At 41.7% G+C, this 18141-nt stretch overlaps 1 protein-coding gene across 13 annotated transcripts in view; it reads left to right on the top strand.

Annotated features, from left to right (window-relative positions):
• ERC1 (ELKS/RAB6-interacting/CAST family member 1) overlaps window positions 1-18141 on the top strand; it is a 393540-nt gene that overhangs the window by 161753 nt on the left and 213646 nt on the right. For all 13 annotated transcript variants that reach the window (XM_068277245.1, XM_068277243.1, XM_068277242.1 and 10 more), the window contains one exon: window positions 14513-14650. In XM_068277245.1, coding sequence (XP_068133346.1) covers window positions 14513-14650 — 138 coding nt within the window. The remainder of the gene's footprint in view (window positions 1-14512; window positions 14651-18141) is intronic.

The raw sequence follows: 18141 nt of genomic DNA, 5'->3' as shown, positions 1-18141 counted from the left end.
GGCAGATAGCACATCAAAAGGATAATCGAAAAAATAACCTTAAATAAAGGTAGCAACTGATTTGCACTTCAATGAGTGAAATAAGTTTTTGAACCCCTACCAACCATTAAGAGTTCTGGCTCCCACAGAGTGGTTAGACACTTCTACTAAATTAGTCACCCTCATTAAGGACACCTGTCTTAACTAGTCACCTGTATAAAAGACACCTGTCCACAGAATCAATCAATCAAGCAGACTCCAAACTCTCCAACATGGGAAAGACCAAAGAGCTGTCCAAGGATGTCAGAGCCAAAATTGTAGATCTGCACAAGGCTGGAAAGGGCTACAAAACCATTAGCAAGAAGCTGGGAGAGAAGGTGACAACTGTTGGTGCAATTGTTCGAAAATGGAAGGAGCACAAAATGACCATCAATCGACCTCGCTCTGGGGCTCCACGCAAGATCTCACCTCGTGGGGTGTCAATGGTTCTGAGAAAGGTGAAAAAGCATCCTAGAACTACACGGGAGGAGTTAGTGAATGACCTCAAATTAGCAGGGACCACAGTCACCAAGAAAACCATTGGAAACACATTTAACCGCAATGGATTAAAATCCTGCAGGGCTCGCAAGGTCCCCCTGCTCAAGAAGGCACATGTGCAGGCCCGTCTGAAGTTTGCCAATGAACACCTGACTGATTCTGTGAGTGACTGGGAGAAGGTGCTGTGGTCTGATGAGACCAAAATAGAGCTCTTTGGCATTAACTCAACTCGCTGTGTTTGGAGGAAGAAAAATGCTGCCTGTGACCCCCAAAACACCGTCCCCACCGTCAAGCATGTCGGTGGAAACATTTTGCTTTGGGGGTGTTTTTCTGCTAAGGGCACAGGACAACTTAATCGCATTAACGGGAAAATGGACGGAGCCATGTATCGTGAAATCCTGAACGACAACCTCCTTCCCTCTGCCAGGAAACTGAAAATGGGTCGTGGATGGGTGTTCCAGCACGACAATGACCCAAAACATACAGCAAAGGCAACAAAGGAGTGGCTCAAGAAGAAGCACATTAAGGTCATGGAGTGGCCTAATCAGTCTCTGGACCTTAATCCAATAGAAAACCTATGGAGGGAGCTCAAGCTCAGAGTTGCACAGAGACAGCCTCGAAACCTTATGGATTTAGAGATGATCTGCAAAGAGGAGTGGACCAACATTCCTCCTAAAATGTGTGCAAACTTGGTCATCAATTACAAGAAATGTTTGACCTCTGTGCTTGCAAACAAGGGTTTTTCCACTAAGTATTAAGTCTTTTATTGTTAGAGGGTTCAAAAACTTATTTCACTCAATGAAATGCAAATCAGTTGCTATCTTTTATTTAAGGTTATTTTTTCGATTTTCCTTTTGATGTGCTATCTGCCACTGTTAAAATAAACCTACCATTGAAATGATACTGTTCTGAGACTTTTCATTTCTTTGTCATTGGACAAACTTTCAAAATCAGTGAGGGGTCAAATAATTATTTCCTCCACTGTATACAGTACTTTATATTAGTGGAAAACATTTAATATGTACCTGAAAATGTAAATTGATCACCTTACCACAATGCCTCACTGGATATTAGATCAAATATCAGCAGAAATTGGATGTGATATCTCTTTGCCCACAACAGCCATATGCTTTGTACTGTTCACTGCAATACAAATCTTTTTATCCTTCTTTAGACAGCCTTCTTGCTTATAACTAAATGCATTCTGCCTTTTATTCTATTTTAACAGCGATTACTTCAGTCCTAAATATAGCTGTGCATAATATTGATCTGATACATACTATGTCTGCATTACAGAACTAAAGTAAATGATACTACTTCGCTTTCAGCTAATTGTTTTGAATTATTGTGAGTGTAGTTGTTTTACATGACCACTAGATGGCACTCTGCTCTCATTTTTCTTGGACACTGCTAGCTCCTTTGAGCTTCAGATGTACAGTAATTGATTTTACATTATACAATATGAATGCCAGTACAAGTAATCTTAAAAATAAAACACTTCTTGGTTTTCAGTGTTTTAGGTTGTCCATATGTGATATGGGGCAGATATTATGAACACAGACTTTCAAGTGTTTCACCGCCTGATAAGAGAATAATGGAACAGAAGGTTCAGGTTTGAAGCTGTAGTTCAACTTTAGTTTTAATGATTGCATTTAAGATCCCGCCACCTCTTCACTTCCCCTTCCTAGCAACCAGTACCAGACCCCAGCAACTCACATGACAATTGCAGTGATGTGATCCACATAATGGGGGTTTGAGAATTATTGTACTTGCCACCACCAGGCTTCCCTAGTGACTGACAGCCAGTGAAGCGAAAGTCAGCCACTATCTATACATGTGTAGGTGTTGAAAGTTCATTTTGTTTCATTTTTTAAAAACATTTATAATTATGAAATATGAAGTGACTATGCCTCCTTTTTCCCCAGAATGAAGGGGGCTAAGTGACAGCTTGGTCCAGCCCCCTCCAGAATTCCCATTGGGAGAGTTGGAGACTGGCAGCTCAGCAACACCTTCCCTCTACCAGAAGACAGCATTGCTTAGTTGGTGGAAGTTGGGGAAGAAAGTCACAATGGCCATACACAGCCACCAGTGACAATATTACAATTAGGATAGTTAGACCTGCTCTTACCTCTGTATCCTTATCTCACATCAAGCATATATCATTTTTTTATTGGAGTGGAATTTATTGCATTGGGAAATTGTTTAAAATGTGTTGGTATTCATACAGTCATGGCTAAATGGTTTGGCAGAGGCACAAATGTTGTTTTGCAGCTGCGGTTTTCGTGAAGGCAATTCACATTATTGTGCAGAGTAATCACATCCATATTAATTCAGTGCAAAGAGCCTTATTACCACAAAAGGTTAGTTTTATTACAAAAACCCATCACCCGTAGTGGGTCCCAGGCCTTTAGGGCTCGTATACATTTCCCACTGATGTCGTCCATTGGGGACCCGGAGCTGTTCCCCTTGGGTGACATCGCTGGGCCAGCCTGCACACGTGTGTCATCTCTGTAACTGACGAAGCGCTGTGTTGCTATGCAGGGGGAGGGGTTGAGCGGCACATGCGTGACATCACACGATGGGCGGGGGAACGGTGTGAACGATGGAATCGGCGGGAGGGTTTGGCTCCCAACGCTTGCAATTTGGGCGTTGGGGGTCATTGGGCTCCACAGACCTGATTGTCAGCTGAGGCGGTTGTTATCAGCTGTCTCGGCTGACTTAAATCAGCCATGTGTACACAAAGCTTTTAGACAACAGGGATGCAGTCCCCTCTAGCTGTTATACACATGGAGTGTAACAGGCTCCAAAAGTACAGAGTAAGAATCTGAAAAGTAGGGATTGGGTGCCTGAAGTAACCACCATTATGTGATAATAAACAAGTTTATTACTACAGTGATGCAATGTATTTCATGGGTTTAAAGAGAAACTCCAACCAAGAATTGAACTTTTTCCCAATCAGTAGCTGATACCCCATTTTACATGAGAAAGACAATGATTTTCACAAACAGACCATCAGGGGGCGCTGTGTGACTGATTTTGTGCTGAAACCCCTCCCACAAGAGGCTCTGAAGACCGCGGTACTGCTGGCAAACTGCCACAATGTAACAATGTTCAGAGACAGGAAATAGCTGTTATTAGCTGTCTAACAGACAGAGCAGCTAGAAACAGCTAAATAACCTGCCCACAGTAACAATGTCACCATGTAATAAATGTCAGAATGTTAATCTGGGAGAGGAAAGATTTTACAATGAGCAAACACTGACTAAATCATTTATACATAATTATGGTAAAAAATGAAGCACTTTTTTTACTACATTATTTTCACTGGAGTTCCTCTTTAACCACTTCATTCTGTTGTAAATCTTGCTCTGGCAATCTTGGATTTACAATACTGGTCTTTACTGCATTTTCAGTTTACTTAACATTCTAGTAGTGCCATTTTATTAGTACTTCCGTGGCAGGTTCTCTTTAAGCTTCACGGCCACGGCTGACTCTCTTCTTGTGCCAGCATCTTTGTTAGATAGTTGGCAGTTGGTTTAGGATCACTGTCATCACTTGTCCTCACAATGGGTGTCACATTCCAGCTGCTCTTCTTATCTCTTGTAAGAAGTCACTGACCCCGAAATCCTAATTGGTTGCAGGAACTGCAGAGGCCTTGAATCTGCTCAGTCCACCATTTTGATGAGAAATAGATAGTTCTAGCTCTCCAGCTTTGCACCAGATGCACAAACATCCGCAAAGTTGACACCGCCACCCTGCTGATCATATATAAATATTCTGCAGGACATAGACAAACTCAGCTGGGCTGCTGCATCAAACATGAACCCTCGACACTACAGTCAGCCTGAGCCAAGCAAAATTACCGGTACATCAGTTCGCTGTGAATGATTTTACTTTGGTTATGTGGACATATAATGGGTTGACAAGTATATATTTTTTTTTTATTTGATAATTGTTTGGCTCGAATTTTTACATTTTTAGGTTTAATTTTGAGAGGAAGATTTACTTTTGACAGAAAATTGCCATAAAACTTGATCAGTGCTGCAGAAGTCTTTGCCATTTAATGCCCTTGGAAGTTGGCTTTGTATTTCAGTTTGCAGCAAACTAGCAGCAATGATCTCTTTCATCTGTGTGGTCAGTTCAAGGTTTCATGTACGTTTACTTCCCCAACACCCACACAAGTTACACAGCCCACATTTACATAAAAAGTTACAGCTCAAGTCCCATTTTATAGATCTCAAAATGCTGATTATGAGGCCCTCGTGCCTCTTTCTAGAACTCATTTGGATTAACTCATCGGGCATGTCCTTAATGGCCTTTTCCCGTTTTCTTGGCTCTTATACTCCACTTTTAGGCTGGGCAATGGTTATTATTATTTAGTATTTATAAAGTGCTAACCTCCTCTGCAGTGCTGTACAGAGTAATATTATCTTGTCACGTAACAGTCCCTCAGAAGGGCTCACAATCTAATCCCTACCTTAAAGGGAACCAGAGACGAAGCACCCTTGTGTATTTTACCATGTATATCAGTAAGAACATTAGAGAAAACACTTACCATGCTCTCTGTTTCATCTTCACTGCTAAAAGTGTCTGTTATCAGCAGTCACAAGAATCCCAGACTGAGCAATTAAATCTGGCTTTGCTGGGAATGAATATTGCTGAGTCATTATAGCAGAGCCACAAGGGGGCAGGCTTGGGCTTGAAATAACACCACAGAAGACAGACTTAGCTATAATCTTTCTGTAGCAAAGCTAGACGGAGCAGCCTGACTGCTCAGTCGGGGATTCTTATCAGAGGTGATAAGTCAGATTACACACAGAACAATGAAACAAAGGGCAGATTAGGTGTTTACTGTCATGTTCCCACTGATTTATAAGGTAAAATACAAGAGGGTGCTTCATCTCTGGTTCTCTTTAAGATGGCCACACACCATACAATTTTTTAAATATCTGTTTAATTTAAGAATTGCAATCAATTTTTTCTGACTGATTGGTCATTTTTTTGAAATGTTACAATGTACCACACACCTATGTTCAATTTTTCCCCAATTATGATAAAATGATTGGAAATTCTGGGAAAATTGCATGGGTGTGTATATTAATAAACTGACAATCTAACACACACCTTACAATCTTTAGAGAAATTGAAGAAAAATATCTGGCATTCGGATAGATAAAAATCGAAAAAACAGGAAATCCGTTCGGATTTTTCCGTCGAATGAAAAAAAGCTTTCAATTTTTTTCGGGAGATCCGATCGGTTTTTTATCGAATTGCCGTAAAATCGGATCATTTTATTGTATCGTGTGTGGCCACCTTTAGTCCTATGTCTATGTATGTATCGTGTAGTGTATCGTAGTCTAGAGACAATATAGGGGTAAGCCACTTAACTTGTGTGTGTTTTTGGAATGTGAAAGGAAACTGGAATGCCCGAAGGAAACTCACACGGATACGGGGAGAAAATATAACCTCTGTGCAGATAGCTGGGTTTCAAAACATGACCAATCGCTGCAAGGCAAGAGTGCTAACCACTTTGCCACCGTGCTGCCCCCAAAACACAACTCTTTTTTTCAAAATCTCATGCCCATTCACTCAATCTAGATGGGGAGGAAGAAGATGGGTTTTCTGACCTGCGCTTTCAGCAGCCATGCAAGCTGTCATTTGGTGTTAAAGCATAAGAGGTGTCTGCAACATTTTTAGACTGCCACAGCAAGACCTTATTAAAACAATTCCATATATTATATTGTTGGATTTCAGCCTGGCCTTACTGAAAGTTGTGCAGTCTCTCTTCTGTGACTGGAAATACACTTTAAACAATACTTTCGATGTACAGGCACTTGGAACCCTGATAAGTTCATTCTAAGACTTAAAGCAGTGAATGGATTACACATGGAGAAGTACTGCAGCAAGTGACCTCAGTGTCCTCTTTAGTTTGGTTAAGAGAAGCACATTAATTCTTGCTCACTATCTTAAAGGTGTTTTCAGACGACAAACACGTCTTGTCTCTCGGGACTTCCTGCTTTGACCTATCTTTCTGAAAGAACCTATTTTATGTCTGCAGGTATTTTTGGAACTTGGGTCCGAGCTGCACGCGTAATGATCTTCGAAGGGCCATGTTGTGGCCAGAAGTTGTGATTAATTAAAGGGCAGCAAAACAGGGCCATAAACTCAGAGGTGTGTTCATCCTCCCAGCCAGACCAGGCTAGCCTCACTTCTGTGGTTAAACCGTGACCTTGCTTGCCTCTTGGATGTTCACAGAGAGAAATTGGAAAAAAAAATCCATGCAGTAACATGCAGAATAGTAGATTTCTAGCTTTCAGAAATTGATATTTACTGATCTAGTTCACAATCTGTTTATTTTCCACTAAGAAAAAGCAAAGATACAAAGTCCAGGTCCAAAAGATATGTCAAAGTCTCTCGAAATTTCAAATGTTGCAAAACCATACAAAGTGACACTTTCTTGGAAGTAGAAATAGCAATATGCCCACAGTCCTAATGTCAGGACTTGATCTTAATTTATCAAGGCTAGCTAATATTTTACCAACATGAAAGTGTCCCAACTGACCACAGGTCCCAAATTGCATTAAACTCCATAGAGCCGTCTCACCCACCAGGCAGCTATACATTCCTGCCTAGAGCGGCAGGAGGAGCCAGGAGCGCTGCTGAGTAGTGAGAGAAGAAATGCCTCTCAGCCCACTCAGGTATCAGTTTACACAGCAGCAGCTAACAGCAGCGCCTGACTGGACTCATAACTGGATTCACTGACTGATTAATTCAGTTCCTTCAGCTCAATGATTTAAAGAACCACAGTAATGAGTCAGTGAGAGAAGGCTCCGAGTACAGCATCAGCTTCTGAGTCCTGACTCTTCACTCTGATTCATTCAGTTCCTCTCTCTCTGCTACTGGTAACTGAGTGGATGTAGAGACTGAGCATAGCAGGATTAGCAGCCAGGCATGGACTGCCCCCCAGGCTTTTATTCAGTGATTTAGGGATGGTCTGGTGTATTCAGGTTTGTTGTTGTACGGCAGTATGAAACACTAGGCTAGCTGATAAAAGGTCAATTAGGACAGGCAAGCTAGTAAATATACACTGCATGATGCAGAGCTTGCCTGGAGGGTCCCTGGGAAAACATCTGTCTTGTCTCTCCCCATTGTTATGACTGCATGTGCAGATAAGGTGTTAAACAGGTTGAAACGTTTTGACAGTCCCTAGACTCCAGGAGGGCTGCTTTCTGACTTGTGTGGGAGACTGGCAGGGACAGCAGTCCTATTACCAGCAACTAGTCTCTGTGTAATTTGGGACTGCAATACAGATTAGCTCTCTGCTCCATCTCCTGCTGTTCTCCTTTAGATTGTAAGCTCGCAAGGGCAGGGCTCTCTCCCCCTTTTGTGTCTTTGAAATCATTATACATTTTATTCATCATGTTATTTTTATCACTGTCATTACCACTTCTGTATTTTGTATTCTGTATGCTGTATCATTTTTTTGTATTTTGTCACTAATTATGTATCTTGTATATTAGTGTACACCATTGTCTGTATTATGTACCCCATGTTTGTTTCTCACTTTGTACAGCGCCACGGAATATGTTGGGGCTTTATAAAACAATAATAATAATAATAATAATTCTCAGTCTCACTCCACTCCTCCTCCCTCTGGACTGGTGCACGACAAAATCGCAATAGCAATCGCTAGCAATTTGCAAATGCGACTTGATAATTTGGGCTGAGGCTGCCATGATAATGGGCCTCAAGTCTGTTTCCCCACAGGCCTAAAGGTCCCAGTCCTCCCCTGGTAGCAGCATAGTGTGTGTGTATAGTGTATATCTACTGTGTGTGTATAGTGTATAGTGTGTATAGTGTGTGTGTGTGTGTGTGTGTGTGTGTGTGTGTATTGTGTATAGTGTGTGTGTGTGTGTACTGTGTATAGTGTGTGTGTGTGTGTGTGTGTGTGTGTGTATTGTGTATAGTGTGTGTGTACTGTGTATAGTGTGTGTGTGTGTGTGTGTACTGTGTATAGTGTGTGTGTTGTGTGTACTGTGTGCATGCCGCAATGAGTATATTTTATGGTGAAACGCTCTGCTGCATTACAACTATTTTCTGGTGAACCCATGCCGCAATAAGTGTATTTTCTGGTGAAACACTGCTGTATTATGATTTTCGGGGGTCTTGGGGGGTGGGGTTCACCACAGGGGTGGTGTTCACCACGGGGGTGGGGTGTATGGGGCTGGGGGGCAATCACCTTTGCACCACAGGATTTCTCGCCTGGAGGGACAAAATGGCTAGAGACGCCCCTGAAGCTCCCTTGTAGTTAAGGGAATAAGAAGTGTGTTTTTTTTTCTTTCAAACTGGTAAATCTTTTGTATTCTATGCTCTAGGTCAGTCTTGGAGCTGTGCTCCGCTACCAGAAGTTTGTGGTCTGATTTCAATTGCTTGTGGATCATAAAATACAAATGGAAATTGCGTGGGACCAGTTCTATTACTGCAGTGCGATTGCAAGACAATTTTACCTGATCACAAATGTCATCCCTGCTGCTTTTTCCATCTGTTTGTAAACAAGTTCACATAGTCGCAGCCTGACGCAAGGAATTGCGATCACAATCACAGTACGATAGGGATCACATCCTAGTAGAAAATAGCCCTTAGAGAGGGTATGAGATTTCCATCTCGCAGATTAGGCTGCATTTTATATTTTGGCTCAGTAGAATGTAGTGTGTAGTTAAATAAGGACACCTAAGTCCAAGTTGAACAGTACGCTACAAGACTGGTCGCCAGGAAAAATCAGACTTTTCAAAATCTATTGACCTTGTGGTACCCCCACCAGCAGTGCACTTTGTCAACAGGAAAGCAGTGATCTTTGAGAGACAGATCCATATGGCAAAGTTTTTGAGGCATACTGGGATTCTGTAGCAGTCATAAACCATTCCATAACTCCTTTCTTTTGTTGTACACTTTATGGATGAGCTAGCCATATTTAAAAATATGGATTGCCATTGTTCGGAATCCCAGTTCCCCTTGAACCTTTCTTGCTACTTGGGCATGGCTATAGTAAACTCAGATTGTTTATATATATATATATATATATATATATATATATATATATATATATATATATATATATATATATATATATCAGATTGCAGAACATATTAATCTTGCCCTTCTCTTGGCTAAACCTACAAAATGTTCTTTCTATTGGGTTAGTTTCAAGGAGAGACTCCTTTTCAGAGCTTTTGTTATAGACCCTGTGATATGTAAAATAATTTTTTCAGGAGCAGGTAAGTCAAAGTTACGTGTCAGTTGGGATCATGTCATCTGTTTTACCATTGGTCAGCACATCAGCAATTACCTTGATTCCCTTGTTCTTCCACACTTCCCACCACCAGGTGTGCAACCAGGCTTACAATCAAAGTTCCAAAATTACAATTCAAGTGAAGAGTGGACCTGTATAAAAAATTATATATACCGTATATACTCGCATATAAGCCGACCCCCCAACTTTTCCAAGAAAAAACAGGGGAAAATGATTGACCCCCATATAAGCCGGGGGTAGGAAATGCTGGATTGGTGCAGGCCGCGTAATCCCCCCAGTGTGTCCCAGTATAGCTAGTATAGTGCCCAGTATGGGTAGGTAGTGCCCCAGTATAGCTAGTATAGTGCCCAGTTTAGCCAGTATAGTGCCCAGTATAGGTAGGTAGTGCCCCAGTATAGCTAGTATAGTGCCCAGTTTAGCTAGTATAGTGCCCAGTTTAGCCAGTATAGTGCCCAGTTTAGGTACCGTAGGTAGTGCCCCAGTATAGCTAGTATAGTGCGCAGTATAGCTAGTAGAGTGCCCCAGTATAGCTAGTAGAGTTCCCAAGTATAGCTAGTAGAGTGCCCCAGTATAGCTAGTAGAGTGCCCCAGTATAGCCAGTATAGTGCCCCAGTATAGCTAGTATAGTGCCCAGTTTAGCTAGTAAAGTGCCCAGTTTAGCTAGTATAGTTCCCAGTATAGCTAGTATAGTGCCCAGTATAGGTAGGTAGTGCCCCAGTATAGGTAGGTAGTGCCCCAGTATAGCTAGTATAGTGCCCCAGTATAGCTAGTAAAGTGCCCAGGTTAGCTAGTATAGTGCCCAGTTTAGCTAGTATAGTACCCAGTATAGTTAGGTAGTGCCCCAGTATAGCTAGTATAGTACCTAGTATAGTGCCCCAGTATAGCTAGTATAGTGCCCAGTTTAGCTAGTATAGTGCCCAGTATAGGTAGGTAGTGCCCCAGTATAGCTAGTATAGTACCCAGTGTAGGTAGGTAGTGGCCGGTATAGTGCCCTGCTCCCTCCGCTGCTATTACCTGCAGCGGCTTCCTGGTTCACCGGCGGCGCTTCCTCTTCCCCGCTCTCATGCCTCTATGAAGAGATCACAGCAGCGCGCCCGGCGCTGCTGCTCTGATGATGCAGGGGGCAGGAAAGAGCGCGGCTCCCTGTAGCGGCGATCTGTATCGCCGTTACCATGGGAACCGCTCTTTCCTGCCCCCTGCATTATCAGAGCAGCAGCGCCGGGCGCGCTGCTGTGATCTCTTCATAGAGGCATGAGAGCGGGGAAGAGGAAGCGCCGCCGGGGACCAGGAAGCCGCTGCGAAACAAGTAATAGCAGCGGCAGCGGGGGGAGCGGGGGCCGCGGACCACGGACCACCAGGGAAGACTCGCATACAAGCCGACCCCCCAACTTTTGACCCCCTTTTTGGGGGTCAAAAATTCGGCTTGTATGCGAGTATATACGGTATATATATATATATATCTCTCTCTCTCTCTCTCTCTCTCTCTCTCTCTCTCTCTCTCTCTCTCTCTCTCTCTCTCTCTCTCTCTCTCTCTCTCTCTCTCTCTCTCTCTCTCTCTCTTATTTATATATATATATATATATATATATATATATATATATATATATATATATATTTGCTCTATATGTTAACAGTAATAGGTAGTCTAGAATTATGGGAGGAGGGCTAGAAGGTATTGCCATAGGGGTCCACATAACACTAGAAATGGGAAAAGATGAATGAAAGTAGATTCTAGGTCTACCTATTTTGTTAAGCCCTTGTAGTTCTCAGCTACTCTACTGGTGTGATTTCACAGCCGTAAATTATGCCCTTCCCACAATAAACATAAAATGCTATTCACAATGATAAATGGGTGTTGTATTTGCTTATTCATTATACCAAAGGTTAATATAGAAAGACACAATTTATGTGGCTGAAACACAAGACATATTTCCATTAATTTTGTTGGGGAAGAAACGACAGGATCGTTATATACACTGTTATTTTTTTAATTACTTGGCTAAAAGGCCAGCAAGTACATGGGTATGAATGATTCCCTTCAAAGAAAGAGAACATCCTAACACGTTTTGTGGTCAACAATCTACTTCATTTGAGGGCATGAGTACCATATCATGAATTGCCCAACAGGAAAATAATCCAGACTGGCCAAATTGGGCATATGGCATCATAGCTTAAAAGATTAGGAAGGATGGCAAGTTTAATAAGGACATATTACATAAATAGGAACATCAAGGTGGCAAAGCTCTTTGGGTAGTGACTGAAAATTGTTACAGTGGGATGCGAAAGTTTGGGCAACCTTGTTAATCGTCATGATTTTCCTGCATAAATTGTTGGTTGTTACGATAAAAAATGTCAGTTAACCACCCTGGCGTTCTATTAAGATCGCCAGGGCAGCTGCATGAGGGTTTTTTTTAAATTAAAAAAAAACTATTTCATGCAGCCAACTGAAAGTTGGCTGCATGAAAGCCCACTAGATGGCGCTCCGGAGGCGTTCTTCTGATCGCCTCCGGCGGCCAAAAGTAACACGGAAGGCCGCAATGAGCGGCCTTCCGTGTTTTGTTTACTACGTCGCCATGGCGACGAGCGGAGTGACGTCATGGACGTCAGCCGACGTCCTGACGTCTGCCGCCTCCGATCCAGCCCTTAGCGCTGGCCGGAACTATTTGTTCCGGCTGCGCAGGGCTCAGGCGGCTGGGGGGACCCTCTTTCGCCGCTGCTCGCGGCGGATCGCCGCAGAGCGGCGGCGATCGGGCAGCACACGCGGCTGGCAAAGTGCCGGCTGCGTGTGCTGCTCTTTATTTGATCAAAATCGGCCCAGCAGGGCCTGAGCGGCACCCTCTGGCGGTAATGGACGAGCTGAGCTCGTCCATACCGCTAAGGTGGTTAAACATATCATATAGGAGACGCACACAGTGATATTTGAGAAGTGAAATTAAGTTAATTGGATTTACAAAAAGTGCACAATAATTGTTTAAATAAAATTAGGCAGGTTCATAAATTTGATTCCAAAAATGGATTCCAAAACCTTTAGAACTATTATTGGAACTCAAAATTGGCTCAGTGACCCCTGACCTACATACACAGGTGAAACCAATTATGAAAGAGTATTTAAGGGGGTCAATTGTAAGTTCCTCACCTCTTTTTAATTTTCCCTGAAGAGTAGCAACATGGGGGTCTCAAAACATTCCTCAAATGTCCTGAAGACAAAGATTGTTCACTATCATGGTTTAGGAGAAGAATATAGAAAGCTGTCTCAGAAATTTCAGCTGTCTGTTTCCACAGTTAGGAACATATTGAGGAAATGGAAGACCACAGGTTCAGTTCAAGTTAAGGCTTGAAGTGGCACACCAAGTAAAATCTTAGACAGAAGCAACGAATGGGGACAACAGTCCGAGTCAATGCACAGACCAGCACCAAGACATACATCATCTTGCTGCAGATGGAGTCACTGTGCATCGTTCAACCATTCAGCTCACCTTACACAAGGAGATGCTGTATGCGAGAGTGATGCCCACAGCACAAACGGAGCCTCTTGAGGTATGCTAAAGCACATTTGGACAAGCCAGCTTAATTTTGGAATGAGGTGCTGTATGTGACTGATGAAACTAAAATTGGGTTATTTGGGCATGGGGCATGGAGGAAAAAAGAACACCGCATTCCAAAAAAAAACCTGCCTACATTAAATATGGTGGTGGTTCCATCATGCTGTGGAGCTGTGTGGCCAGTGTAGGGACTGGGAATCAAAGTTGAGGGACTCATGGATTCCACTTAGTATCAGTAGATTCTGGAGACCAATGCCCAGGAATCGGTGACAAAGCTGAAGCTGCGCCAGGGCTGGATCTTTCAACAAGACAAAGATCTTAAACACTGCTCAAAATCCACTAAGTCATTCATGCAGAGGAACAAGTACAACGTTCTGGAATGGCCATCTCAGTCCCCAGACCTGAATATAATTGAAAATCTGTGTGTGAGTTAAAGAGAGCTGTCCATGCTCGGAAGCCATCAAACCTGAATGAACTACAGATGTTTTGTAAAGAGGAATGGTCCAAAATACCTTCAACCAGAATCTAGACTCTCATTGGAACCTACAGGAAGTGTTTAGAGGCTGTAATTTCTGCAAAAGGAGGATCTACTAAATATTGATTTCATTTTTTTGTGGTGCCCAAATGTATGCACCTGCCTAATTTTTTTTAAACAATTATTGCATGCTTTCTTTAAATCCCATAAACTTCATTTCACTACACAAATATCACTGCATGTGTCTCCTATATGTTATATTTAACTGACATTTTTTATCGTAACAACCAACGATTTATACAGGAAAATCATTAACAAGGTTGCCCAAACTTTCGCATCCCACTGTACAATGCTTTTTATTTATTGTATTTATTGGGTAGTTCTTTATACTTCATTACTTGTTGGGTTCTAGTCTATATTTCTAGTCTATAATATACCTGCAACAAGCATGTCGCCAGTGGAGTCAGACCAGAGTCAAAGCATCTGATCTGAAAGCTCATTTTGGGCAAAACACCCGCACAGAAATCAGACAGTTTATACTTACTTATCACCCTGAATGCATTCTGAATTTTCTTTGTTCAGTTTTGAATTTGGTTCAACTGACGAAGATGAATTTTCACCTTTGTTACTGTTGATTCTATCTAAATCACTTTGTTTTTTCTTTTCCAGATTGAGAACTTGCAGGAGCAACTCCGAGACAAGGAGAAGCAGCTCAGCAGCCTGAAGGAGAGAGTTAAGTCCCTTCAGGCTGACACCACCAACACAGACACTGCACTGACCACCTTGGAGGAGGCGCTGGCGGAGAAGGTGAGATATACTCACAATATCACATCTGTTACTGTAGCAACCACTTGCCTTACAAAAGTCATTCTACTCAAAACTGGTCTTTCATTTTGGTAAAAGCCCTAGTGTAACATTAATAGAATATTGCAGTGATCTCACTGCAGTGATTGCAATTCACAGAAACCATTAACACTGTACATGCATCACTTTTCCACCATTTTGGAGCGAGCGAGGTACAAATGTTAAAAAATCGCGGAAGTATACAGTGAAAATACACAAAAAAATGCAACAAAAGCCTCCCTGAAAAAATGCTAGCGTTTGCGATCCTCAGTGTGAAAGGGCCCTAAACCTTTTTCTACTGGGGTTTGGCAGGCCATTGCATCTGTGCAGGGAGGCACCATTTCAGCTGTGAACTTACATCTATCGTTCTGTCTCTGTCTTGAGAAAAACAATTGAGCAACTTATAAACACTCTTTGTACTTTCCCAACGAAGATGGCCCATCCTTAAGTACACAGACTTTTTGCTGTCCAGAGTCCTTGGTTGTTTCTGTAGTGAAATCAGTACAAAGTCCAGGGACAAGAATACAGATCAACTTTCCAGGACTGATTTCAGCCCTGGACAATTCAGAAGCAGAACATCTGCATGTTGATAGATCAATGAAGCCCATATTCCAGTATTTCATTACAGCCTGATTGCTTTGCTCGGTACAGCAGCAGGAAGATTGAGATTCTGGCAAACGCCTCCAAACCTTGTTTTGTGTAGTGTCAATTAATATGGAAGGTGTGTGCATTATTGGCCAAGAGTACTTGAAGGCATTCTGTGGACAATACTTTAAAAGTAAGTTTATACTTTTTTATAATTTTTCATTATTGTCCCTACCCTATCTAATGCTGTCTCCCTCCCTATTCTTTAAAGCGGACCCAAACTTAAAACTGATAATTTATTTTAATATGAAATCCTAAAGTTTTTGTTAAAGTATAAACTTTGATATCATTTCCTTTGTAAGTGATCCTGTAGCGCAGTGCATCTCATCATTTTTCTGCATCTACCCCTTTTTGAGACAACTTGTTTGCTTAGCACCCTATATTGTGAACATAATTTTGAGAACCCCTCCACACATTTGTTTGAAAAGAATAGCCCATATTTATCTATAAGGGCTGTTCACACATACCTTTTTGCTGTTTATTAACTAAAATATTTATTTTGGTTGTTGTATATTAATATAAATATATATATATATACCTTGTATGCTATTGTACAGTGCCACAGAAGATGCTGGCGCTATATAACTCAAACATACATATATATATATATATATATATATATATGTGTATATATATATATATATATATATATATATTATATTGGTTTGTATTTTTTTAAATCCCAAAATTCACTTTAAGGCTGGTTTCACAGTGGGACGTTAAAGTCCCACGTTACAGCAGCCAGTAACGCAGCCTAACTCACAGCACTGTAAAATCAATGTGCTGTTCACAGTGCCCACGTTGCGTTAGGGTATAACGCTGCACGTTAAGTGAAAGTGCAGCATGTTGTACGTTATACCCTTATAGAGCTGTGTTAGATTGTTTGCACATGCTCAGTGACTAGCCACATGGCTAATTAATATTGGGACTCGTAGTGTTGTCCGGATCATGAACGAATCGTTCATTTGATCCAGATCTTTTTTTGTGAGTTGAATCATTGGGATCATCACAATGAAAGATTCGGTTCACAATGGATGTCTGTCTGGGAGAAACAGGAACATACAGAATGTACAGTGCAGGGAAAGTCCTGTCCTGCTAGTCATTTCACACAGTCTGCTTCCCTAGTAAAATGATTCAAATGATTCGGGTTAAAGATCCGGATCTTTTCAATGATTCGATTTGAATTATCCAAATCCTTAAAAAGATCCGGACTTCCCATCACTATCCTGGAGGGCTGCTTTGAGAGCCGCATAACGCGGCTCAATCTGACGTCCAACTTCAACACCACCATGCGTTGCGTTAAGGGCACGTTATGCGACCTTAACGTCCCCTAAAACGCAACGTCTTGGTGTGAAAGTAACCTAATAGTCTGACTATGACAAGTTCAAGTGTACCTGAACCTAATTGAAACCGCACTCTGAGAACCTAGGCTGTAGAGGACTGCATTGCAGCTAGCTGGCTACTGTCATTCATGGGATACAGATTCAATCTCATGATCACATTCTCCTGTTGCCAAGATTCATGTGGTTTCACACCAATCCAGATGAACAGGCTAAACACTGGGAGGTTAATTTACTAACAGGTGCGGCTATTGCTGCCTCAACAGACTATGCAGCAGTGCAACGAAACAGTGAGCCACTGTGCTGTTCTGCATACCAAGAGATGTGCATAGCAACCATGCATGGCTACATTAAAATGAATAGGGAAATAATACATTCACATTTCTCTGTTTAAAAGCCAGCCATTGTACTGCTTAAAATGGCACTGGGTCACACATTTGTCAGACATATGTGCCTGGGTCCAAACTGGAGAGACTCATTTACATACCTGAATGCTTAGTTCCTTCATGCAGAAAAAGGGTATATTTGGCACTGTATGTACACGTCTGTCTCATCATGTCACATCAGGTACACTTTGAGAGGGAGGACAAAACCACCTCTTTGGCCAAGCATCCTTATCCTGATGTTATTCATCCACAGGATTGCTTAAGAGTAGGTAAGGGTAATAGTGTAGACGGACTTGTTCTATCTGGAATCATAAAAAGACCTTTGCCATGTAAATAAGATCATAGTGTCAGTATTTTCTCTTTTGGTATTTTTAAGTAGGTGGGGGAATTGCTTGGCAGGGGTGAATATATTTGAGATCCTTCTGGGCAACTGTGGTAGAATGAGCCCTTGTTCATAACATCAAGACATGGATGCTTTGTGAAGGCGGTGCTGGGGGAAGGTGGAGAGTTATGCTACCCCCCACTCCCAATATTTTGGATAATGTGTGTTGGTATTCCCCATTGGCAGAGCTCCATGTTTGTGGTCTCTAGATTTTGCAGGATATATCAACCTGTGTGAGGAACAAGAGGTTAATAAGGCTCGGTCTATTTTATAAATAGTTTCTCTGACAATGCTAGGGAGACTTGTATTGGTCAATAAGACCAGTTCAGTCTGGCAGATTTACACTGAGACCAGATGTGAAGTAGGGATAATAGGAACTGTAAGGTACAAGTACAGTATGAAGAGACACTACATTCACAAAAGCAAATATGGCTGCTATCTATATTCATATACAGTTGTGCTCAGAATGTTGCATATCCTGGCAGCTTTTGTGAACTACCACAGGATAGTGTGCAACCTTTTTTAAATTTTAATAACGAAAAACACCCAAATGGGACTAATCAACATCTACATGCTTTTTAAAGTTGGAGATGATAATATACACACACTGTCAAATTAATTTTGTCCACACCTGTAACTTATTAGATTGTAATTAGTGTCTATGCATAAATATAATATAAATTAATTATAATTTTATATTAA

The sequence above is a fragment of the Hyperolius riggenbachi genome, chromosome 3 (genome assembly GCF_040937935.1).
Source record: "Hyperolius riggenbachi isolate aHypRig1 chromosome 3, aHypRig1.pri, whole genome shotgun sequence".
Classification (NCBI taxonomy): Eukaryota; Metazoa; Chordata; class Amphibia; order Anura; family Hyperoliidae; genus Hyperolius; species Hyperolius riggenbachi.
Note: the sequence above shows the minus strand (reverse complement) of the source record. Positions and strands in the feature narration are given on the sequence as shown.